Source organism: Buteo buteo, chromosome 19 (genome assembly GCF_964188355.1).
Source record: "Buteo buteo chromosome 19, bButBut1.hap1.1, whole genome shotgun sequence".
Lineage (NCBI taxonomy): Eukaryota > Metazoa > Chordata > Aves > Accipitriformes > Accipitridae > Buteo > Buteo buteo.
The window spans coordinates 14,613,064-14,639,621 of NC_134189.1; the positions used below are offsets into that span (position 1 = coordinate 14,613,064).

The window sequence follows — 26,558 nt, forward strand, 5'->3', positions numbered from 1 at the left end:
TGTTCTGTGCTCTAATTCTTGTGTTCCCTCTATTTCCTCCCCACTGTCTTCTCAGTACCACAGTCTTCCATCTCTAGTTCACAGTCATTCTCCCAGGAATTATTCACATCAGATGAAAAGCTTTAATGTTCCTTTGGTGGCTTTGCTATGGGTGGAGGAATGGTGATCTAGGAGAAAGCTAACTGGCTGTAAAACTCTTGGTGTTTTCTTTGTTCATATTTTAATATACCTGATATTTTGTCCTCTATCCAGGATGGATGGGAATGTATTTTGTCTTTGAAAATTGTGAGGCCATACATGACTATTTTTGCAGAGTGTCAGGACAACGAATTTGGTGCAGTTTCACTGAAAGAAGAACCTGTTGCTAAATGGACCTCCTGTTCAAGTGAGACATGGTCCTCTGGACATGAAAATACAACTAAGTCCTCAGTATTGAAAAGTACATTGTATACAAAGAGCTCACTTGCTGCTTATGGGCTCCCGTCCATGAAGTAAACACAGGACGTGGTTGCCTGGGGACACTGTCATCAGTGAAGCTGCACAAAGATTCGATTTGGCTTGATCTTGGTCAGGGACAGTCTCGCATAGCTCTTTGCTAAAGGTGACTTCAGCAAACACGTAGAAGCTCGCAAAATACAACCATTGCTTGATCAAACCTTTTGTTTAGAGTCTTCAAGGGCAATTAGGGCTGGTAATGGTTGATGTAACAGCTGTGGGGTAAGAATTTGTGCTACAGACATTCTTCTGTGCCCAGTCTGTATGGGGAAGGGGAAGGAGAAGTCCTTTGCCTGGTTAGTGATATCTCTTTAGGATGAGATGTAATAGCGTGTGTGGTTATGCCTGCAATCCTTTGTGTTCCCACTGCCAACATGGCAGTGGTCCCTTCAGCACAGTCTAGAAGTCTGTTAGAAGTCTTCCACTGCTGTTGCTAATCCAGATTGAGCCTTTTACTCTTGTAAAAATACCAGCACTTTAGTAGCAGAAGTAGATGCGTGCATCTTTGGATTGCAGTGTGTCACGAAATGTCAGCACCATTACCATGTTTTCCCTGGGTAAGGATGCCTTCAAAATTTATGTGGTGGCTTTTAATCCATCTATGTGGGCTACAACACTTGGACATGTACATGTTCATTGCTGTCAGCAGGATTTAAGGAAGTTTTGAAGAGCTTTGCTGTGTTGGGACCTGAATGGTTTTGAAGTGCCCCCTTGCATTTCTGCAGGAAATCTGCACAAGATTAGAGTTAAGTTTTGGTCTGTTAAGCCTGTTTTGATCAAAACAAGCACTATTTAATTCCACTGATGAAAGTATGGGGGGCACATGATTTCTGGCACTGCAAAGGTGTCCTAGAAGAGGCATAAGGTGTGGGGAGTCTTTCTCCCCGTAATACAGCAAGGTGACAGCATACTCTGCAGTGGATTGAAATTACTAGAGAACAAACACTGCCAGAACAAAAGAAATTTTGCTGACTGGTCTGTGTTGAAGGGATGCCTGGCTATGCCATCCTAGTGCATTGGTGAGACATTGCAAATTTCTTAAAATTCTTGGTTAAATTCTGAAAATACAATCTTGGTGACTACATTTGTTTATAATGTTCTGTGTAATTTGATGGTAATTTAAAAATTATATTAAAACCATGTTTCACATCAGTAAAAATTCTTGGGTTTATTCTCCCTTCAAAACTTACGGGTAGCTTAACTTCAAAATTAAATGCAGGTTCTTGTAAATATGGACAAAGGTAAAGGCACAGTAGAGTGTCACAGTAACAGGCTCAAGACTGTGCCAACAGTGGTTAATTTTGAAGGAAGCATTAATTTCCTTTTCCTGTTTTTCAAGAATTTTTATGTCTAAGAGAAATGCCTCTGCTGCATAAACGTTTTTTAAAATAATGGCTTTAAAGGGCATGAACGAGAGCTTGAATCCAAATGTTTTGTTAGTACTTAAAGAATCTTTGTTTAACTCTTGCTTCCTATTATTTTTTTCATGCTATAGTGTGGCTGGAGCAAGATCAGTATAGGGGAGATGGGGGGAAAAAACTGATGATGATGAAATAATATCATCATAACCTATTCTGTTTGTCTGGCTAGTACTTTAGCAAAAAAAAAGAGCTAAAGCAGCAAAGGGAAGGATGATGTTCTCTTTCTGCTGCAGATATAAGAAAAAGAATGAACAAAACCAGCTCTTTGAGATCCCAGGTTTGGGTACACTTTTCAGAATATTTACTCTGGGTACATTTGTCATCCAGCTTCATGGGGAAGGGAGACATGAAGTGATGTTTGTTTCTGAGAATACCATTTGGAGGTAGCAATCGTGTGCTAGGTGTGTGGACTGCATCTGGTTGCCTCAGTAAATAGTCAGAGGAGCACAGCTGGTCTAAACCAGGGCTAAAATAGACCCATAGACAAGAGCTGGAGCACCTGATTACTGCAAGGTGATTTGATACCACTGGGTGTGGAATATAGACCAAACTGGAGTAACTTTCTTCACTGTTACTCTTCACTATCAACAACACCTTCTTAAAACAGACCAAGAGAAATTGCTGCATTTCCTGGAATAAAGGGAATTTATAGAATTAATAAAATCCTTTATGTGATCTTTCAGGCTAGCTGTTGGGAAGGTGATAAAATCTATCACCCAAAACAGAAGAACTTGATCTACCTGGGACTGCTCTCAGCCATACCATTGCTGGCGGCATTTGAGCTGATGTGCATATTTGTGGGTGATGAGGCCATCCCTCTGCTTTCTTTTGCTGCAACTGGCAGCATTGCTCTTCCTGCCACGAATGCAAAGAGCTGGAGAAACCCAGTTGCTATTCTTAGGTCTTAGTCTGAGTCTGCAGAGTGGGTAGTGGATTTTAAACATGAGCTCTGGGACTGATTGGGACAAAATGTCTGTGTGTGTAGGTATCCTAACCTTTTAGTATCATAAATTTATTCAGCTGGTAAATAGTCCAAAGAAATATTGTGTGCTAAGTTGTGAGATGCATCAGTTGTTTTTTTTTTTTTACCTGCACTAAGTATGTTGTTCTTGAGGGGGGGATGTTGTCAGATACAGTAGTGCACATGTAGAAATAAGGCATGACAACTGACTGATTATCGTGGCTTTGAGGAGAGGTGGATTGGAAATGCCTTTATCCAGCCTGTCTTTTAGGGAAGAGCCACACCACATGGAAGGGGATAGCTGGTAATTTGTTTCGATTTACTCCAACAGTTTGTCTTTTGAAACCTGTATTTCTGAGTAAGCTGTTCACAAATGAAGAAAGGTAAAGCAGAATATAGAGAAATGAAATGTTTAACCTCATTTTAAATAATGGACCTTTTCTGAATTTATATGACATGTATAAGCCTCTTATGAGAAAGCAGATAGAGGGGTTCTTAACATGAGGTAGCAAAGATTATGCTTATTGTTTAGATCTTGGTCCTGTCACCTTTAATCCTACTTCAGTGGCACAATTCCCACAGCTGAGGACACTTAATTAAGTAATGATCAAGTGACCTCTTCATTGCAGGCAGTTCTCTTAGAGTCCTCTGCTTGACTGTGACCATATGCAGCCAAGATCTCAAGGTTTAGATGCATTCAAAAGATGGGAACAAATCAGGTTTTTTCCATGTAGAGTTCCTAGTTTTCTTACCAGAAGTTTAATTGTATGTTAAAGAATTCAATAGGTTTTCCCCATTTGCTTTCAAGATCTCTGTCTATCACTGTTTAGACTGCATTATTTTCTCATCCCAGTGTTGTCTTAAGGTCTATAGGAAAAAAGCTGTTGCTTTGAGGTAACTTCTGTGAAAGAACTGCCCTAAATGACACTGCCATGGAAAGACTATGGATGGAGGAATTACGTCTGCAGCTGTGACTTTCCCTTATTACTGATTCTTCCAATTCATCATGTTGCATACATCTGGGTTCATCAGGTAGCAAAGGACTGTAATGCATAGGGCCAAGACTGCAGAATTAAGAATGCTCTGGCAATCTGATTTTGGCATGTTGAAGCTATATTCTTACGATAACAGGTTTTTCTCCTTTGCTCTGTGCTTGATTTTTGTAGACAGGCATGTACAATGACATACGCCAGGTTGACACAAAGTAATATGGATTGTATGTGCAGGGGCTACTACTTACAAGCATGGATTGTGTATATGTACATGAAAAGAACTTGTTATATCTCTAGCCAGCCACACCATACAATTATTTCTGATCTCTCTGATAGTTGCACATGCAAATTGCACTTGAGCTTTGTGTGTTTCACCTCTGGATGAAAGCTACCCTTCTTTATTCAGTATTAGCAGGCTCAGAATTACTAGCCTGTGCTTGTTTTGCTTTTGGTTGTTTTGTTGGGCAGGGACCAAATACTTTTTATAACTCACAATTTTTGCCTGTAGAAATTTTTGGACGGAAAGCCTTTTTATAAGGTTCTAAGTCCTACTTTTGAAACAGTGTTTCACTTCTCCAAAAGCACTTACCTCACTTAGAATTTCACATAGGTAATTATCCTTTAGTTTATTAAAAATAATAGCAGAGAAAGCTGGAAGTAACTTGTTGGAAGTGGTGTAGGTAGAGCATGCTGTAGGTTGAAGTAAACCACAATGCTCTCTCTAGGCCCTTCAGCTGCTGTTTACTTTTTTAAATAATGTTTGCTCTTCCTTTCATTGTGATATTTTGGCACATCACGCTGATGGGGACCACAATAATTACTACTTAATTTAGCAGGTTTAGGTTATAAACTGTAGCTTATAAGGTGATGGGTAGAAAAAGTAGTCTTTTGGCCCTCTCTTCACTGGGGCAAGGAACTCCTGAGAATAAGGGAAGAAACCACTGCCTGTTTGGTGCTGAGCATATGGCTGGGATGCTGCCTGGTCTTTACATAGACTATGTAAGATTGGGCAAGGCTCTGAACACCCACTCCTTTAACCGTGTTTTAAGGAAGGATCATGAAGCATCTGGCCCTCAGCTAGAAAGTCAGAACGCAGGAAATGCCTTTGCGGGTAGCATTTGCCAACTGTGGTTTCTGGTATGTTGGTGGGTGGGTTCTGAACGTGGCCATCTTGATAAGAAAATGCCTAAAGCCAGACCCTGTTCGCCGTTCATCAAAGGATCATTTTCTTTATCTCTCCTTTCAATTAAATGTAGAGTTTCTAAAAACAAAACCGCACCGTACTCCTCTCAGAACTAGGTTTAACCTCTTAGGCCTTGTCATGTGCATCGGTAGTAGCCAGGTCACAGTTAAGGATCAGGCTTATCTTCCCAGTTGAATCAATTTGCTTTGACTTTCTCTAAAGAATTTTGTATCCCCTGAAATTTTGCATGTCATGTCTTATCATAATGAGAGTTTTTTCTGGGAAGATTTTAGAGGAAAATATAGCAAAAAAGGTTATAATAGTTCAAAAAGTGTCCCTATTTTGATTTTGTAAATTATAAAAATGTAAATATAAAAATATTCTCCTGTCTAGGGATTGTTATTATTCATGTTTTTCCTCCTAAGGAAGAATGGAGAAAGAAAACATCCCATAATTTGATTGGGTTATTTGAGAGGTATATTGTCTAGGTTTTGTTTTTTGAGAAGTACACTTTTAAAAAATGTATTTGGGATTCAAGTATAAGGGTGTGGACAAAGTTGGGTTTTGGAAAGGAATTACATTTAAGAGGAATGCATGTTTAAATAATACTGATAGGAATAAAATACCAGTGAAGGATCACACTATGCTTCTTTTCTGTACAGTTTCTTACACTTCCAAAATGTTTGCTATCTACGATTCTTTGGGTTCAGAACTGGTCTAGGCCAGTTTTTGTATAAGATACCAAGTGTTGTAGATGTTCATTTAAATTCCATCACGTGATGCAGAAGGAGTCTTTGTCCGTGATGGTGTTTGGAGAGGCAGGACCTACTGGTGGTCCCTTCCCCATTGCCGAGGGGTGGCATCTCCGCTGGAGCTTGCTTGAGGACTGTGGAGCCACAGTGCAGGGTGAAGCCTGCGCAGCCAGAAGTGTTTCTGCCAGCTGTGTATTTCCCATCTGCCTTAGTTGCATAAATGCCCAAGCTCCTATTGTATGGCATCAGGGTGCTGTTTTCCTGCCCCGTGGGCTCCACGCATGGGTTGCCAGGTGCTCCTTGTACGTGTGTGAGGATAGATGGCTGAGACACGTGGGTGAGCAGGAAGGGAGCAGGATGTCCTGTGGGCAGTATCCCCTTGGCATCACCACTTCAGCTACACCGTTGCCCTTGGACGGGCTGGCCAACCTAGCTGTGAGGAAGGAGCCTGCTTGCCTGTTACAAACCCTGTGCTGCCACAATGCTGGATGTGAACCAATTAAACACCCACCCAAGATCTGTTTGGCCTTGATTACGCCGTATACTTTGCACAAGTATCAGTGTCCTTGGTGGCTTTAATGAGCATATCAGAAGTATGCATCTTGGCTCCCTTTCCCCATTTTAAACACATTGGGAAAGCCCAAAGATCTGTGATTGAATTCAGAGATCTTTGGTGGCTTTAGAAGCCCTTGCTGAGATAGCATCTGGCTTATCAGAGCCTGAAACAGTCTTTTCAGGAGCTTCAACATTAAAAAAGAGTGAAGCTTTATCACAGAACATCTCATCAATAGTTAGCTTACTTGTTGGCAGACTGCAACAAATTCAGTTTAATGCTTCCATTCTGCTTTTAGGTTCTACATTGGCATTTGGAGCTGATGGGATTTTTCTGCTTTCTACAGGGCCAAATCCGAAGTCCTTGCTTAGTTTTAAGCTCAGAATTTCACAGCAGTTTCAGTATAAATGAATGAATGGTGATGAAAAAGCTGGAAACCTTTTTAGAAAAAAAAAAATGTTCTCAAGTATTAAAAATGTTTGAAACTCTGCCAAGTTTCTGAAAATACTTCTGATTTCTCTCTTTCATACTTCTCTGAAATGTTTATTGGAAACATGATTTTAATAGTTTTGGAGAGTTTTAGTGAATTAAAATTTTTAGTGAGCATTTTAGTGACATGTTGCTAATTATCTACTATGAAAATCTTGAAAAGTTGGTCATAAGCTCTCTAAGTGCAAAGATGGTGCTCTAAGAATGGGTTTGTCTCCAGTTGCCTGTGCTTTGGAATGATAGAAAATGCCCACTTTCCAAATGCAAGTTGTTTAGATTGGAAGGGTAAGTGCCTCTTATAATGACTTATTTTAGGAGGAAGGTTGTAATACTGCATGTGCATTAATCTCTCCAGAACCTCTAAATCCCGTAAGAGCCCATGGAGGAGGAGTTCCTGGAATCCTTCCCATCCCATGAAGTTTATTCATAAAACGTGATGCTCTGAAGCCTTCTCTCAGGGCACAAAATGTCATTATGAAACTATAGACACAGCTCTAGAGCTCAGGCTGCAGCTTTTGGCAGATCTGGAGGGGAGGTTTGCCATTTGAAAATGAAAATAATTTTTCTTTGTAGCCAGTGGTCAGTATTTCTCTATATAAGTTGGACCGCTACTGATTCTTTTGATAGCTACATTATTTAAATCTCCTTGAAGACAAGTCTGTCAGCTGTTTTTGGGAAAAGATTACATTTGTCTTAAGCCACTTATCGACAGTTTTACCATCTTAATATGAGGAATTGAATGGAAAAGGGAGACTATTGGTTAGTGGCAGATTGCAGAAGATGCAAGACCATCCCAGCTGGTGAGAGCTGATAAGGGCTTTTTATGTTCAGTAGTGACAAAGGGGATTTGCCTGTTACTTTGCCTAGTGAAAGAACAGCTGAGGTTCGAACCCTTTCTTCACCATCTTGTAGCATGTCAAAAAAACTTTACTGGCTAGTGCAAGTTTGGGGAAGGTGTATTTTCATAACCAAATCAAGTCTCAAAGAACACTGTGCAGTGGCATGGGAGATCCAGGAGAATTGTACAGGGATGCTGATCCTTGTGAGAGTGGTCCAGTAATTGGGTTTTAAAGATTGTGGGAAGGAAATAATTCCGTATTTATCAGTTTCCCTTAAACACAGGTGAACACTTACATCTGCTTTTCCTACTATCACATCTAGGAGGCTTTTCTCACTCTTTTACCCAGCTGGCTGACAAACTGCTTGGATGCTTACCTAGGCACATGGTTAAAGTCCTCACGCAAGCTTCTGTGTTACACCCACAGAAAAGAAGAGCTGGGGAATGCATGCTACTCCATCCCTGCTCAGGTGTCTCTGAGGCTACCCTCATTGTACGATCCATCTCTCCAATCAATGTTAAGAAATCTTTAGGCTGTTGTGATGATGGGTAGCTTTTGAAGGAGGGACGTGACCCTGCTGTGACAGGGAACCATGCCCAGGTTGCAGTCTTTCAGCCTGGAGACTTCACCTGTCACCCACATGGTGCCGCTTCATCCTTCAGTCACGGGCTGCTGGACTGACGGGGATGATTTCCTAAGTCTGCGAACAATGGTGAAGAGTTGAGACAGACTCCGTCTTCAGATGGAGAGCACCGTACAGATGTTTGTTTACAAATGCATTTCTTCACGGATACCATAATGTAGAAGATGTTTAAAAATGAAAACCAGAACAGACCTAGCAAAATAACAAAACAACCCATGTACAGTGTAAGGGGTTGCAGCTGCCCCTCTCCTTCCTTCCCATGGGTCTGCCTCCTGCGCAGCTCACACTTTTGTGCTGACAGGGGGGACACAAGGCTATGCATAGGTGCCTGGGGGCTCGAGCGTGCTCAGCAGACCAGAGCTGAGAGGCTTTCCTAACATGCTGTTACCTGTGTGGGTAACGGTTCAGATGCTAAAGCGTTTAGGCCTGTGGTCCAAGGCTTCCCGTCCATGGTGCCTGCTGCTGGCCGTGCTGGGCTGTGCTCAGGAGGGGCTGAGCTGGGGCAGCTCTTTGTAATGGTGCTTGCACTTGTCTCCACCCAGGGCATCTGGGTAGCATGGGTGAGGTCTGGAGCCTCGAGCACATTGGACCGTCCTTTTGCAGACAGGTCAAGCCCCTTAATGTGGGTTTGAGAGCGTACAGTGTAGGTGGGAAGAAATCATGGCCTTGAGAGTTTGCTTAGACCTGGCCTATCCGGATCGTGTAAGGTGTGACCCGAGAGCCATTTTCCAGGAGAAGCTAGGAAGTAGATACTCGGTGCCTTAGAGTTGTTCACATGCCGTTGTTACTAAGTTACAATGACTTCAGGTACTTCGGTGCAGAAATAAGTATTAGCGCTTGGGTATGCAGAGAAATAACAAAGAAAAAATATAGTTGGGTCTTTTATTGCACTGGAGTAATTTAAGTCCCCAGATCATTATGTCCCAATGCACATGCTGTGATGCGAACACTGATCATTTATGGTGATTTCACTTTAACTCCTTGATACCCTTTTATGTGTATTACCCTGCAATAAATTACTTTTTTTTTTTTTTTTTTTTTTAAGACCCTGCAGTGCAGACAGCAATGCCTGTACATGGCAGAGCCCCAGCTGCCTGCCTGCAGGGGGCAGAAAGGAATTTTGCTGTGCAGGGAGAGCTTTGCTCAATGGACCAGGTGCAGTGTGCTTTGCCTTTTTTCTTTTCCCATTGCTTTCCTCTAAAACATTAGGTGTGAGCCATGGCTGGAGGCAAGAATCCAGCCTTGATGGAGTGCTGTCCTGATCTGACATGACAGGCCTTGTGAAAGTGTTCAGCCTTGACCCTTTGTTGCATTTGAGAGGGAAATCCCATTAGATAACAACTGTACCAATGAGACTGGAAGATTTTGTGTTCAGATTTCCCTCAGACCTGAAGAAAGTGGAGAAAGAAATGTTTTCTATTTGTTGGAGTTGTTTTGTTTTGTTTTGGTCTCCTTCAAAAAAAGGAGAACTGTTGGAAAAATAGATGTTGGATGTATCCTGTTTCTTGAATAGTCCACATAGTGTTACACTTCTAACACTGTTAAATTTCCTCTTCAGTTCCTCCCTGGAAGAAGTTGGAAAGGCTTGCTGCACAGGGAGAATAAGTTTCATGGGTTGCTAGGTCATCTTGGAAAGTGAAAACGGATTGGGACAGGAGTGCTAAGGAGATTTATCAGACAGCAGGAGTTGCGAGTAAGTCTAAAAGTTAGGATAGAGATAAGCATGCTGAAGAAACCTCTGTTGTGAACCACAGAAGTGAAGGGATAATGGGGATGGTTCAGATCCACTCCTTGCCAGTTTGCTAAAGTGGATTTGAATGAAATTGAATGTATAACTAGCCCCTAATTTCCAAAGCATTTTTGTGTGGGTTTAGCAATCTGATTCCTGTCAAACCCAATGACTGTCATATTGACGCAAATACCAGGCAATATTTAGAAAATTTGGGAAAGGTATTTTGCCAAGCAAGAGGAAAAAAACCCTCTCTCTTAACATGCATTCCTATAGGAATCAGAAATACAGAAGAAAGGGAAGAAACATACCGATGTGTTGACCATTCTAACAAAAATCATACCGTACTGGTCTTTTTTAGGAATGTTTTTTTAAGTTTTCCACTGGCTGGAGGCTTTTGAAGGAAAGAAAAGAAAAGACTCATCTTCTGTCTTGAATTAACTTTGTTAATGATTAACAGAGCAGTGCAGTATGTGTGGTGCATTTTAATTAAATCAGAGGAGACATGATTTGGACAAGATTTTAGTTTCACTTTGAAAGTTATTAAATAAACTGACACTGTTTGCTCTCCGAAAGTTCCTGGGAGCATCCGGTTAGTCCGTAATCCCTGTGCAGCTAGTGAAATAAAGCCCCTTCCAAAACACCTAAGGGCCGTTACCAGATATTAAAAATGAGCAGTCCAGTGAGACGGGGTATAGCTGATCATTAACCTGCACGAGGCAGGGTCCTCGTCTGAGGCTCCTATTTCATATTTTTAAACTAAGTGCGGGGGTAAGAAAGGCCCAAACTAGGTATTTCTAGCCGAGGTTTGCATTTTGAATACCTCTGAGCAATTCAAGTGGCATAAGCTGTTGAACAGTCGCTGCCTTCGGTGGAATTCGGATGGCTTTTGCTAGCTGAGTTTATTGGGTTGTTTGTGAAGTCGAGATCCCGACCGGGGCTTGGATGTTGTTCACCAGTAAAATTCAAAGTATCATAAGATAGGAGCTTTTGGTACAGGAACGTCTCCATAAATTGGCCCAGCAGGAAATGCTCTCCTCTTTCCAAAGCTACGTGCGTGTGTGCCTGTGCACACATTTATATAACTTATCCAGCAGAGAAGGATCAAGCCTGAAGCCTGGACTCAGACTATGGCTTGAGACTGAAGTGAGACAGCGGATGATCCTTCTGTTATGTGGTGGCACACAAGGGTGCATAGATCCCACGCTTCACACTTCATGAGTTTAGTGTTGTTTACTGGGGTTTCTGTTAAGGAGCTTTGGCTTAGGCATCCACCCATGCCTGCTCAGCAGTAAAACCAAGGCTTAACCTGTTTTGGCTAGAGATGCATCTATCCTCAATGTTTGTATCACACCTACCACATTGTGGCTCTTTCTGGCTTTTGTGGCTAAGTTTGAAGTGAATAGTAATGTTTGGAGTATGCCTGTTAATATATTAAAAATAACATTAATAATTTTACATAAAACTTGTTGAAAATATTGTTGAAATTAACTATTGCCAGAAACAGTTGGGGTGGAGAGAACTTGCATCTACATCATTGGCAGTTTATTCAGCTTTCAGTTTTGTGGACTCTGCAAGTATTATCCTACAAGGCTGTAAGCAGAAGTCCTACAAGTCCAATCGCAAGTTTTCTGGGCTTTGAGTACTATCTTTCGTGCTGCTAAAGCTGAAATTTATTAATAGAGTTATTGCTCCAAGCAAGCTACAGTTCAGGTATAAATGAGAGAGCAAATTTAAAAATTGGCCAGCCAGAATAATAGATTGCTTTTTATTGCTGTGAGAACTGGCATGTGTCCCTGAAACGCATAAAACACAAAAGAATGGGTGCGGAATGAATGGGGAAGCGGTGGCCCTTCCCTCTGCTTTTGCTGGCAGCTGGAGAGAAATGGGCTTCTGCTCAGAGCAGGAGGGGACCAGAGTCTGTCCCTCACTAGTGACAGTGCCAGGGCATAGGGAGAGGAGGTAAAGATAGCCTTTGTGAATGCTCCTCTCCTATGGTTTCCTCCATTACAGTTGTTCAAATGGCCAGAAGGTAGCTATATACTGGCTCTTATATGGAGACTATTGTTTGGATCTTAGTGTTTATTTGAAAGCAGTGAAAACATGACATAAAACAAAAGCTATGCTGTGGTGGAAATAGTCTATCACACCCGTGAAATATTATGCTGCTTTATTTCTGGATTGTGCATTGCCCCATAAGTAACTGATAGAGAATGCAAACACCAGCAAATATGTTTTTCTAATCAAGTTTCAATTTACAGTGGAAGTTCTCCTTGGAATATCATTTTAACACTTGTCTTGGAGTTTGTTTTGTTTACTGCTACAGCCATACATGCAGTCAGTAACATTTCCATGTGAAAAGCAGGATAATATCAATACCTCAAGAACTGAGGACAGTCAGAGAAAATCAAATTCTCTTCCCTGCAGAGGACCGAACTTCTGCCTGCGATATCCAAGGCTGGCCTGTCCCAGCAAAGCAGGCATCAGATAGGATTGAGTGCTGCATGGGCTCTGTATGGGTCTTCAGTATCTGTACATTACTAAAAATGTTTACAATTTCAGGCTTCAGGCTTTTGCATTTTGATGTACAGGGTTGTGTTCCCAATCCTGCAGAACTTGTCTATGCAAATAGTTCTATTGTCTGCTAAGGCATTAGCTGCGTGATAATGTATCCATGTGAGCATGCAAACTCTGTTTGCATGTGACTCCGTGATTTGCACATGCTAACGTCCAAACCCAAAACTACATATTCCAATCTGAGTATGTATTTTAATACATATATCCACTTACATGGCTGGGTAAGTGTTACTCAGAGGTTTCACTGAACACGTTAAAATTTTTGGCACTGCTGCTGTTTATAGGCATCCAGTTAGATATAACTGGAGGATACAGTTAAAATATAAGGGGAGGAATAGATGTCATAGCCATAGGATGGCTTCTTAGTACTGAACCCTGTAAGAGCGCAGAAGACTTACCAGTGGGAAAAGGCAGAATCTCCGTTACTTGAGATATTTAAAACTGGAAGGGGAAAAAAAAAACAAACCATAGAAAGAGACAGTTCAGCATTATTTGACGATGAAGTACATAGCCTTGTTTTTATGAGTACTCAAGAGATTTACTCCAAGACCTTATGTATGGGTTGCCAGACTTTACCTACTGCATATGATTTAATACGCCAAGTGTTGTTCATCTGTGAAATGAAGTCCCTGCTCACATGCTAGTGTCCTAGAGTGAAATCTCATGGGAGGGTGAATGCAGATGCTTTTTACCCTGTGAGATGCATACACTGAGTTCCCTGCAGTGAACTGTATTGGGGCCTTTCAGAACAGACCTTAAAAAAACCCAACAGGGTTTGTCGACTCCATGAGAACATGAAAGAGACTGTGGCATCTTTAATTTTCCCAGGGAGGGAACAGTTAAAAATATTCTTCAAACAAGGAGCAGATGTTAATGTCATTAGAATAGATTTTCATAAAAAAAACAGAGTTCTGTTTCTCTTGCAAAATGCCAGTAGCTTTGCAAAGTTCTCTACAAGTCTGCCTACTTATTTCAGACTAGTGGCACAGAGGAGAGGTGGTGCAGGATGAGCTATATACTGTCTCTGAAACGAATCAGATACATTTCTGTAAATTATTTGCCTGTCCATTTTAGAACTGCCTCAACTTGGAAAAGGACTAAACAAAGACCTAAAAAACCATGAAGGTATTTGAATAACAGGACAAGAACAGTGAGCAGCACAGCAAATCTGCTGTTGACAAACATGTATAGAAAGGAATAGGCTACATATGGAAAGGCATGGTCTGGATGGTGCGTGTACCTATGTCAGGCTCTAAATTCACTATAATCTTAAAAGAAAAAGGATTCATGGGCTGTTGTGATCAGCTCACTGAAAACTCTGCCTTGCATGCAGGAATGGTTAAAGTAAAAATAACAAACAAAATATTAAGTGGCTCTCTGGATGACCTCTGGACATTCCTATTGTTAGTATGAGTAGACATTGGAACCTCCCAGTAATAATTTCCTTTTGGAAAGCTCTCGTGTCCTTTATCCTCCTCATTTTGCTGCTTTTAATGTTGAGAAGCTAGGAAAGGCCCCGTAATTCCTTTCACTGTTGTAATAGATAAGCCTACACTCTTATAGAGCCATTTGACTTGAGTTCATTGGTGTGAAAGACGCCTCAAGTGCCCCAGTTTAGTTAGGGTTTGTTTACTTAGTTTTTTCTCTTTCTAGTGTCTTCCTTGGGGGTTTTGGTGTCCTAGAGCCAAGTAATAATCTCTAAAGCATCAGAACATAAAAGGAAAGCAGGTTGAGACATGCATCTCCTGCCGCCACCATTTTTCATGCTTTAGATGCCCATGTGAATTTTTTGAAATGATCTAGGGGAAGGTGATTTGCCTCTTCCTGCTCCATATGCAAGATCTTCACCTCAAGGACACAGTGTACTGAGAGTATCCCTCTCAGTTAGGTTACTGAAGTAAACAACAAACATTTGGCTTTGAAATAATAAAAGGATTATTAAGTGCAAGGATCTATAACTGACTCAGATCCGCCTCCCACTTCCTTTTAAAGGGGTTGCAAGCATAGCAAAATCTTGGCTGTCACCCTCTTTCAGGGGAACCAGTTCTGCGTTGCTGTAAACTTATGGAGCTGCTAGGTCTGCGCCGAATGCCTGGCATTGCACGTGTTGGCCTTGGCGGAACCCTCCTTTGTGTTGCAAACTGAATCACAAAATGTCCCTGTAGCTCTTGTTAAAACAGTGATGTTCTGCAGCTGAACGTGCCTTATGACTTAAATGATGGGCACAGCTCTGAGGACAGCTGAAGGTGAAGCCTCCTGGGCACTCACCAGTCCCTCAGTATGCTGCGCATATGACGGGTTAGCCCAGGTCCGCTTAGCAGTATGCTCATTGCCTGTACACAGGGGATTAACATGCCTGTGTCCAGAATTGCACGTTTGATCTTGCAGCTTTGCAAGGGTGACAAATCATGGTTGTAGCAATTTCTGGATGGGGGAAAAAAAAAAATAATCAACTCTAGTGCTGTCAAATTAAAAATTAATATGTAGGACACCAACCTGCAGAGTGCTTCGAGCACTTGTTGACAAGGGCAGAAAGGCTGATACTCTTTGGAAGTGGGATTTGCTCACCTTATTTATCGTCAGTTCTTCATTTGCAGGCAAAGATCACACATGTGTGGAGGATAGACTTGCGTGACCAGCATTGCTTATTGTTCAATCAGTAAGCAAATAACATCTATTCTCAGTAGTGCTATAGAGGTATGGGCAAGAAGATGCAATTTGGTGTTAGAAGTCTTGCTCCAAATAAAGAATAGGATGACTATGTGAATCATTGTGTTTCATCTAGAGTGAAGGTCCTCTCCAGACTTTTATAGTTCAAGACATTACATAGAAAAGCAAAGAAAAAGAAATTGGGATTCTTATGACTGTTCTAGTCTAAGGGGGACATTTTAAAACAGTTCTGAGGTCTACTACAAGTGCAAGAGGCTTCCCCTGTTCCTAATGACCCAACAAATAGGTCAGATTTGCCATCTACAGCCAGAATCTGCATGACAGTAGAGGCAGATTTTTAAAAATCTGGAACTATTCTTCGAAGATGTAGAGTGTAATGTTTTAAAGGATATTCAATTTGCTTTTATTTTTATCCTGTGTGGAAACAGTTTTGTTTGTGAGCACTGCAATTCCAGGATGGATTGAAAAGAGTGTAGAACTCACTCAAGTGGAAAAAAAAAGTTTCTGTGACACAGTAGTAAATAAAGACCTGTATTAGAAATCTGTAGGGCTGCCTTGGAACCCAGTTTATAGTTTCATAAACATCAACTCTTACATCTGGCATCTGATTAAAATGTACATTTTGGCAGAACAGCGATACAATCTTTGTTTAACTAATGCTTTTCCGGAGGGAAGAATTCCGCTTCTGTAATTCCCTAGTAGTAGTAGTAGAAATGCATTTTCCGGGAAAAGCAAATATGACTCTCTTCTCACCAGCATTTTTTAAGGACTCTACGCATTCACACTGTTTTACATGCCCTCTTTCCCTTGAGTAAAAGAAAGGGAGATGGCCTGCCTGCTGCACACTCATCTCATTTGCAGATGTCTCTGCAATGACAGAAATGGAATCCATGTTTTTCTCCCTTTGCAATCAGTACTATCAGCCCTTCCTTGCTCCAGACCAGAATTCCTGTATATTTTATACACTAAAAGATGGGGTTTTTACATGTACTTTAGAACAAGGGGCTGGATCTGCAGAAAGTGTACGTGAAAAAGTAGCAACTTCTTGAGATATTGCAGACCTGTTTCTGAGTGTGCAAAAACCCCTGAGCTTGCACAGCACATTTTTGCACGAGAATCATTCACCTATCTATAAAGCACAGAATTGTTACCTTTTCACGAAAATCTATCTCCTTGAAACTGTAGAGGGAGTTTTGGGGAGGAAAAAAATGCACTTATTGACTGCAGGATTTGAGCAGAACATAAATGAGTATCAGTCCCCCGAGCAAAGTGCAGCCATTGGTTTCTTGCAAGCTCTGAATAAAAAAACCAAACTGTCAAGGTTGATGCCTCCTTGGACATCCAGCATTCTCCATGTCTTTGTGCAGAGCAGATTACCTCAGTGCTCGCTCCAAGGTAAGAGTGCCACCTACTGAACCTAGACAATCCTTCCCACAGAAGGGCAAGCTTGCTGTAGAGATTTCCCTTTGGAGTACTAATCCATCCACACCCACTCTTGTAATTTATGAGGTTTAACAAGATCAGAGCCTGGGGTGGAATGGCTGCAGGACTGCACAGTAAGCTGTTTCAGTTTACTCACATATGCGGGCTTAAAGGGGTAGGAGAGCCAAGCATGTGAAATCGTGGTAACTGATGGTGCCTCCGTTTAAATCACTTTGTTTGCATTTATATTTCCTGCCTCGTTCACTGGATTAGATGGAAGAGCATTGAGGAGAGTCTGTTAGGTTGGCTTTAGCTCCAGCCCTGTTTTTAATCTCTTTGCTAAACACAAGATGGTCTTACCTTGACTGCAGTTGAGTTTGCAGCTACTTCCCACCTCCCCCGATTTGTTCCTGTTTGGCAATCAGCCCTCCAGTCTTTTGAGCTATCTGATCCAGCTTGACCTTTCACAAGTTAGACTGGATGCAAGCGCCTGCAAAATGCTTAGGCAATGATTTACGATCAAAAAGGAGGACTGTTTCCTGGACCATGGTTTTATATTTGGGTCCTCTCCCCTCATCATCTCTCGGCAGGCTGGAATGTGACTTTCCTACAAGCAAATACTTGTGAAGGCACTTCTGTGCAGTGTTCAGGCTGCTCGGTGCTCAGACAAGCTTGCTAAACAGAAGCGTGTCTTGTGAAAGCTGAATGGGAAGCAAGCATTTGTTGGTCAAGTTGAGCAGCTGAGAAATCTGCAGGAATTTCTGTAACTGGGGACCCAGACATAGCAAAGAGGATATATTAGAGAGAATACAGTAAAAAAAAATAATAATCATATGATCACAAAACAGAGGGGGGTGAAGGGAGGGGAGGAGGATACAAGATAGATAATGAGCTTGACAACAGGCAAATAGAGTGTGTCATTACGGGAGCTACAGGACCGACCAAATGGTTAACCTGTGGGGTGGAAAGAGCATCCACTGAGTCTCGCATGCCTGAAAGGATAATGGCATTTTTATTATCTCATTCCACGCCCTGATCATCCGTCCATTTGCTCCCTGGAGCTGGCAGCAGTTTGCACTGATTCATACGCTGCAGACATGATCAGCAGATCATACTGCAGGCAGAACTTGTCAAGCCTTTCCAAGTGAGTTGCCGATTTATTATGATATCTGTATGGATTTAGCCTTTTGGTGTTGTGTAGGAAGTGGTGAATGGTGGCAATGGGAACGGGGGACAGAATGGTGTAACAAGTTGGGAAGCTGGTTGAACTGGGGAATAAGCATTGAATGCAGACTGGGTTCTTTTGCTCCTCTTTTTGCTATATTGTGCTCTATTGTCTAAAGGAAAAGTCTTTGCATTTATGCATTTCTCTTACCCGAACTGCAGAATTTAAATTGCCTTGTTCAGTGGCAGAAGAATATGTCGGAAGGACTGCTTGCTAATTGGAGTTCTGTTAATGGGAAGTTTGCAGAAGTTTCATAGTTTGTGTGAAAACTTTCGCATAACTCAGATTGCTTAATTCACTGAGTAAATAAAGTCCTCATGGCACATTCATCCCTGAATGTGGGAGGGAAGCAAGAGAAGAAAATCAATTAGCCTGTGTAATACTGCCAAAGAAATGATCTGCTTTATTTGGGTCCTGTGTTGTTGTTTTATTTGTCTGCTTTATGTGTTGAGGGGTGGGAAACAGGACACTACTATGTTTCTAAAAACCTGTGATTTATATCAGGGTTTTGTTTAAAATTTGGGAGAGGTTTTGAAACGCAACTGGGATTTCTGGGTGCCTGTTTTGGAGTTTCCAGCATGAAATCCTGTGCTCTTGGAGGGAGAGGGAGCTCAGGGATTTCTGAAACTCAGCCCCTCCAAGAAGTCCCTTCCAGGAATCTGAAATCCTTCATTGTGATTTCAGAAATTGGGCAATAAATAGTAATTTAACTAAGAGCATGTCAAATGGGTTTGTTTTGTGTCGGTCCGTGGTGGAATACAGCCACAAGCCACGGTAGCCAGCCCTCCCGTACTGCTGTACAGGAGCGGGGAGCAGCTGTGGCGAAGCACCAATTTCTCTGCAACCAGTGTGAGGGGAAAGCAAGGGAGGGGAGAGGGCGAACTGGGTGAGATCTGGGCACTTTAGTGCTGATATAGCTGGTGGAAACCTTGACTTCTGATACCTACTGTGGGGAGCTGGCCTTGAGTGCAGTGACCCAGGCTGAAGCCTCTGATGTGACTTTCGGACCCTTTCACTGGTCTATATTGGTGCCCCTTTAGCTAGTTGTCAGGGTCTGGCTGTTTTGCTTAAAAAAAACTAGAAATCATTGGATGTCCTTGCTGAGAGAGGTTCTCCTCCACTCCCCTTTGGGCAAGAGAGGGAACCAGCAGTGTGCTAACTTTATGCCTGGTGTATCTCCGAAGTGTTGGGTGAGTGCTGGGAGGAATACCCTAGCTTGTGTACGTTGTAGCACCCACAATTATGTTATGTTAGGTGAGTTCACTGAAGTCAGTGAAATTATATCTGACTGAAAACAATTCAATCCTTTTTTCTTGAAGCATGATTAGCTATTATACAGTTGGTTTCCTGTATCTTGGGAGGTTTGTGTCCTGTAGCAGCTTCTAAACGAGGGCAGACGCACCTTGACAACCAGACACGGATTTTCTTTTGTCAAGACTCACAGTAGCATATTTGGGGAAGAAAAGCAAAGCTCTCTTTGATGAGGACTCTCAGGAATCAAATGTGTGGCCAAAATTTGGAAACTGATTTATTCCCTTTTAACAAACATCTCCGTGACCTCAGGCCACAAAGCGAGGAAGACACCTTTAGCATTACCCACAAAGGCTTCTTCAAAGCATTGTTCAGTGAAATACATGATGAAATACTGCCCTTCCCAGGCTGAGGCATAACGTAATCATTCCAAGTGCTCATGTCTTCTCAGGAGATTGCAATGGAAAAGAAAGGGAGTATTAAAATCCTTATAAATTAACCCTCTGGAGACTCTCCAGGGAAGAGGAGGCAGCTGTTATTGCACTGTTTTGAATGAGGTACAATGTGATTTTTAACTTCTTGCAAATGTCCTCTAATGGCCCCTTTATATTATCGTCTCAGCTGCATCTTTTAAAGATACTCTTTATGCTCTCAGTGTACTCGTAGAATTTGTAGAAAATTTTGTAATTGCTAAATAGCTGAATGTAATCCTGTTAGCATATGATACGCTAGAAATTAAAAGCAGAAGCTCTCATCGTAGCCAAGAAATCATTCCGGTTGGCCTGAAAATATAAAGACTGCTTAATAAATGTATAAGGATTGAATTGGCTCACTTTGCTGGAAACTAAAGTGTTTACTGTGCATGTTCCTAGGGAAAGCAGAAGTCATCTTTGCCAACAGGTAGAATGTTTTCTTCCAGCAAATTATAGCTTTTGTTCAAACTTCACAGATAGTTTGTGGGCAGTTTGGTTGTTGGAAGTTCACTCTTTCACAACATTTTCTTCATATTGTAAGTTATCTTTTCTGTTTCTTGGCTGGATGTTCAAGACAGTTAAACAGCTAGTTTTGTTAGGAGAAGAGAAGGTTTGAAGAGGACAATTCTCCACAGACAGGACAGCAGCAGTGTTGGTGGCACTATGTTATGTGGTTAATTCTGCTCCAAAAATCAATGCTCTTCATTTTCACTTGAAGCCATCTCTTTCCTTTTTTCTGGTCTTCTCTGTTGGCTGTGCTTTTCATTCTGGTTCCCCAGTGGACAATGGCCTGAATCCTTAATTTGTAAAAGCCTTTTTACATTACTGAGGTAAAATAAGATGGACGCAATGTAACTAAAGATGAGATGCACAAAGATTTTAGCCTGTAGTGAGCCTATATGTCTCCATTTTGAAAGCTAGGAATCCCAGTCAATTTCTGAAAGTGGCTTTTCCCCAACAGTGACAAGTGTACTATGGGCCAAGAAATAGGCACTTTTTTCACAATGTCCTGTCCATTTGTGAGGGCCAATGTTTATATCCAAGTTGCAGTTCAGTGCCTGATGTTTAGGAATGAAGTCCAAAACACTTGGGATGGTAAATGAGTGTTTTTGGTGCAAATACATTTATCTGTGGGTGGACCTGCGTATTTATGTTAAACACTGTGGTAACAATACTCCATGTATATGAAGCATTCTTGATGTATTAGTTGTCACCACCTGAATGAAATACATGTGCTTTGGTGTCTGGCTTATACATGAACAGGGACAGTGGCTATTGAAGACTGAATGCCCAGTTCAAGATTTTGTTGCTAGATTTAGGAACTTTCCTCATGGTGGATCAGAAGAAATTTACTGGAAGAGCTGAAACATTTTTGAGTGAAATTATCTTTGGTGGAAGAAACATTATGGCAGAGAAAGGACAGGACTATAAGGAAACATCTCTGAGATTTTGCAGTGTTCTTGCCTTAGTGAAAGATGCTTTTCTTTTTCTAGCATAAGCAAGGCATTGGGTGTCAGGAGAACAAAGCTGGATTAATCTGTGTGGAGTTTTGGGCATCCACCTGAGTCTGAAGTCATGACTCTGTGAGAATCAAATTTCTAGGATTTTGTAAGAGAGTGAGTAACTCTGGAGAGTTTCATGAAAACCCGGAGCTGAATTCTCCACCCTGCCCAAGCCTTGGCTCAAGCCAGGACAGTGGTGAGAGATACCACACTCAATCTGGTACTGCTCTCTGTGAATCCAAATGCCTGCAATGAGCTGTGAGACTTGTTTCTGATTAAAGGTAAATTTAGCAAAACCAAGAAAAATTGGGAGGGTTCTAGGCAGAGCAGAACTGGTTGGGAGTTCATATCGGGTTTCTGAGATTAGCTTTGTCTAAAGGAAAACAAGAGGAAATACTTTTTAAAATTAAAGTGCTTTTTTTTTTTTACATTTTCTAAATAAGAAATTATTGAGCTGCATCTTTGCAATTTTTTTTTTGAAATAAAACATTCTGGTGTTTTTTTTTAATCTTTTGATTCAAATTGACCTACATTTTAAAGAAAAAAGTTAAAGGAAAAAACCTTGGATGAAGGATTTGCCGTCTTGTTTCAGGCTGAATTAAAATAGCCCTGAATGTTTTCCATATCATTTCACTCTGACAAGGGTTTTTTCTTCTGCTTCAGCAAAACTAGAAAATTCATTGTTACTGCAGATCTTAAACCCAGATAGCTCCTCCACAGCCACACTGTTGGCATAGGTGTTCAACCAGTGTGGGATGGAGGTGGCAGAACTTCATCCTGCTTCTTCATAATCCTGCCTTTCCCCTTCCTGCCAAACCTGCAGTCCCAGGCCTTCCCATCCATCCTGTTCCCAGTTCAGAGCAAAACAGGAAGGCTCAAAAGAACGAGGAAAATTCTCTGTGATTATTTTAGGCCCTCTGTGTTCTTCTGTGCATATATATGCATACATGTCCATATAATGCAGATGCAGTAAAGGAGATAAAGCAAAACCATACATTTAAAAATCCAACCAATAAAAACACTTCCATCAATCGTTGAAATGATTGGAACACGGAGACCTGACTGACTGTAACTTTTCACTCCTTTTGCATTTTATTTTGTTAAAGAAAACATTAAAAAGCCTTTCTTTGCACTATTTTCATGTACAGACATTTGATTTATGTTTTGAGACGTGTAAGCACTTAAGTGTAGTAAAAAAGTCTCCTTGACTTCAGTAAGGCTGCTTACATGTATAAGTAGCTGCAGGGCCAAGTTTATAATTATATACTGTATAATGTTAGCCTTCATACATTTATCCATTCCAATTTTAATTCTCCATTTCATAAAATCTATGATCAAATTTTGGAGCCTGAACTAAGCTGATGTCGTCCCTTTTAATTTAGGACTCAGCCCTTTTATTCTCCTCCTGTGTTTTATTTTTATTAGTTGCTTTCTTTTTGTGCTGATGTGCAGCACATATTGTTAAAGCCACTTATTAGAGCCAGAATTTTACAGCATGGAGACTGTCCTAATAAGGGAAAAAAACCTAGCCCTTTATTGGTGAGGTAAGAGAAATCAGGCAGCGGATGAATTTTGCTGATTGAGAAGGATAAGGTGCGGTTTGGCAGGTATCACATTGGTTTGGCATTTGCTGACATGGTTCCTCTTTTCTGCAGTTCAAATCCTTTGCAGAGTAGACAGTCAGGGAGGGCTTCCCCCACACCTCCCTTTGCCTTTCCCTCCCCGCTTCCTTCTCTTTTTCACAAGTGTTCAGCATTGCCGTGAAATCTCACTCTGACACGCAAACTGGATGTGGTAATGAGAACTTTTTGCAAGCCTAACAGTGCCATACTGTAATCACCTTTTTAGGGAACAGCGGGCACGTTGGAACACAGTTTTCTGTGTGGGTTGTTCTACATCTAAAGCATTTAAAAAGGTTGTGAAGTTGTCAGAAAAATCACACTTTAGTCGGAGGTATTACAGTCCAGTATCTCTCTTCTCAAAAATCTGTCATTGAAGAAAAGTACTAACTACAAGGTTTGGTTGATGCTTTAAATTGCTCAGCTGTTTTTCTTTCAAATTGCTTTGAAGGCTCGTATTGAATTCCAGAGATGAGTAACGTATCCCGGGCTCAAATACAGGCTTCAGATCTGAAGTCAGTATAGTTCCTGGGGTTTTAAACTGAGTTATGATGAGTAAAGTTTCAAGTGAGGGCAGAAGCTGGTATTAAAATTCTTCCCTTACTCAGTCTCTGTTTGTCTCTTGGTAACTGAAATATCAAGCCAAGTATCAGCTCTGCTTAAATTCACTCCGTGCTGCACCAGGAGACCAAAAGTGATGTAAAGCGGCTGCCCCCTTCCCACCTCATGCTCTGGTGTGATTCTTTGAGTGTAGGAGGAATAACAGTTAACGTAGTCACTAAACACCCAGTTTTCTCCATCACTCGCTTATTTATTTTCTTAGAAGTATTATAAGTTTGACTATCGTTTGTGAAGCAATTTTTTCCTCTTTCCAACCCCCCTACCATAGAGTAGGTATCCTGTTATTGTTGAGGTTAGCTTGCCGTAGGCAAAGGATGTGAAAGATAAACTTGGATGATAATAAAGCAGAAAGGAAAAATACACAGCCCTAGTAGCAGGGATTGGATGTACCAGTTTGCATTAAAACATACAGATGCACCATTAGGAGTAGGCTACTCCCAAAAGCCTGCTGCACAACCACTTTTTGGGGGGTTGGTAGGTGTTTTTTTTTTCTGATGCCTATTTGTATTAAGACCCTTCTTCTTCTTCAAAGTCAGAATCTCTCTTGAAGATCAGGGACTTGGCTAATTTTGTTGTCTTCTTTTTTTTAGTTTCTATCCACTACTTTTTCATATACCTTGACTAAGCAACAGCGAGAAATATTCAGATTCTCGTGAGCAAGAGCGACTCCAGCAGAACCTGGCATGCCAACCAGGGAGGATTAACTCTGTGCAAGCAGTTTTGATTCTGAACTCTGAATCTTTTTCAGATCACTTTCAATCTGCTTTACACTTCTGCTTAGGAGGATCTGCTCCTGCTGTGGGTTCTCCAGGTAAAGGTTGCTGTATTGCAGAACAAAAAAAGAGGATTCTTGTTCCAGACAGCTTAAAACCTTATTCAGAAAGTATCTGCTAACTGGCATGCTGTACATTTCAAAAATTTGAGAAAGCAGTGGAAGCATCGATGTGCACTTGTTTTCCTTTTCCCGATACCCTAAGAAATGTGGACACCTGTCCTAGAGGTGTGTCCTTGAGACCAATGCACTTGTCACTACAGGATGTGAGATTTTGGCTTCTGTTCAGTTTGTTGTAGCCAAATTGCCTGCAGATTTTTTAACCATAAAAATATATTACAAGTTTCTGAACAGGATTTTTGGCTTGCCAAATTCCATCTGCAATACGTTCAGCACTGGAGTTGCTTCAGTGTAATTACAGAAGTACTCTGTAGCATCCCAACTGTTGCTGTCCTGGCACAATCCTTACTACAGATTTTTGTTGTTCGGGTTTTTTTGTGTTTTGGGGGTTTTGGGGGGGGGTGGGGTGGGGTGGTTAGTGGAGTTTGTAACTCAGCGGTAGCATCATGGCATGGGTGAGCCTCACAAGGCTCAATACACTGTACGTTTCAGCATCTGCAGATGATGTGGATCATCATCACACACTGACATGGCCATGGTGGAACCTTTATAGTCTGTTCATTTCCAGGTTGTTCCTGGCTTTCCAGCTCCCGTGGGCTACAGTAGCATCTCCTTTGCCATGTGCTTCCTTTCCCTCTTTCTTAGTTCTTTCCTTTCACCTCTCTCTTGCTGCTGTTATAAGATACTTTGCAAAGCCCGAATGACATGTTCCAACCAAACTGTATTCTCTTGCATATTAATTTCTTCAAAAATAGCATCACATTTTTAAACTAGTGTTGAATAACAGCCTTGTGTATTTCATGTAACACCCATCTTTCCTCTGTGAAGCAGGAGATTTTTAGGATTGCGCTTCTGCAGGAGGGAAATCACTGGCATGGATTCTGGGTGTGTACGATGGTGTTGTGCAGCTTGGCCTTAGTCATCTGACTCCTCCTGGAACAGGAGTGGTCAGACACATCATGTCAGCAGTTTTCTTTCTCAGGATTTGAAAAAGCCCCAAAGCCTAATTAGCAGAGGTCACATCTGCTTCCAAAGCTAGCTAAACTTTTACTTTAGTTAGAAAGATTAAGGCTGAGGACTAACTTTCTTCTAGTTCCTCTGTTACATTTGCCATGAAGGCTGTAGCAAAACAGTTTTGAAGTTCTCTGTAAATGCAGCTTTTCCTCAAGACTTGCCAACATACTAAAAAGCTCTCTTAACACTGTAGCAATGCTATCTTGGTATTCCTGCCAGTCCTTATCCGTATGGCTTCCCACTGACAGCACGTGCATTAACGATAATTTGCAGCCCATCCAGCTGAGGACAAATATTCCTGTTTTGTGCATATCTGAGAGCTGCATTGGGTCCTTTGTAATTTTGGGATAACCATGAGGTTAATTCCTTACTTGATTTCCTGCATTGTTCTCTCTCTTTCAAACTCACCAGCACCCTGTGGAGTGATCAGGTAGGAGACAAAATCTGGCTTGGTACCTCCCAGCCAGTTCTATGCTTATAGCCCCTGAACTTAGAAAGGTGGGTGCTCTGAACCTATGAAATGATATTTGATTCTGTTACATTCTGTGTGTGCTAGTTGTTTCTTGTGCTGTTCTGCCCTGGCAATCATACCAATGTGTTTTCTTTCCCCCAAAAGGATATAATTATGGTTTTCACAAGATTATAGCAAGCAGAGATTTTGCTGTTTAGTGCCTAGTGCCTGGCTTTCGGTCCCTTCCAGCACTTCTCAAGATGTGTGATATCATTTCAGTGAGAGCCAGAGTCCTGTAAAGGCTGATAGTGTTGCAAGGGTAGGCAGTAGGGAGGTTCAGGCTTGGGAGAATTTAAGGTGCATGGCTCACAGGTCTGGAGGAAGAAGATGGAGACACCCATTAAAATGCCATTAGGTAAGAAGTGACAGGGGCTGCCTGGAATGTGAGAAGAAAATTGGAGAAGGAACTGGAAAAGCTTCTGGGAAGCTGAAATAGAGAAGAAAACCATTTGGAAGTTTTCTCTGTAACATAGGAAAGTAGGTAGTGGGGTCTTCCTGGGAGCTTCCCAAATCTGTGGTAATTTCATGGGAGTATTTTGAGCAAAATTTGGGCAAGGGTCCAGAAAAAGTGTATATGCTTATAGCTCTGCACTGACACTGACAGTTAAGCTGTCTCATACTCATCTTGAGCTTTCAGGAGGACCCATAAGTACGTCCAAGATCACCTCATTGGCAGAGGATTGCTAGTTGGAGTTGAGTTTTATGCCTGTGTTTGCATTAGACC

The 26,558-nt window shown here is 41.5% G+C and overlaps 1 protein-coding gene across 11 annotated transcripts in view; it reads left to right on the forward strand.

The window, feature by feature from the left end:
• Window positions 1–26,558, forward strand: part of CALD1 (caldesmon 1) — a 198,696-nt gene that overhangs the window by 124,363 nt on the left and 47,775 nt on the right. Inside the window, exon 1 of one of the 11 annotated variants that reach the window (XM_075051286.1) lies at window positions 17,609–17,870. The exons of the other annotated variants lie outside the window; for them this stretch is intronic. Within the exon in view, the coding sequence (XP_074907387.1) occupies window positions 17,824–17,870 (47 nt within the window). The 5' untranslated portion in view covers window positions 17,609–17,823. Of the gene's footprint in view, window positions 1–17,608; window positions 17,871–26,558 lie in introns of those variants that run through there. 11 annotated transcript variants of the gene reach the window in all.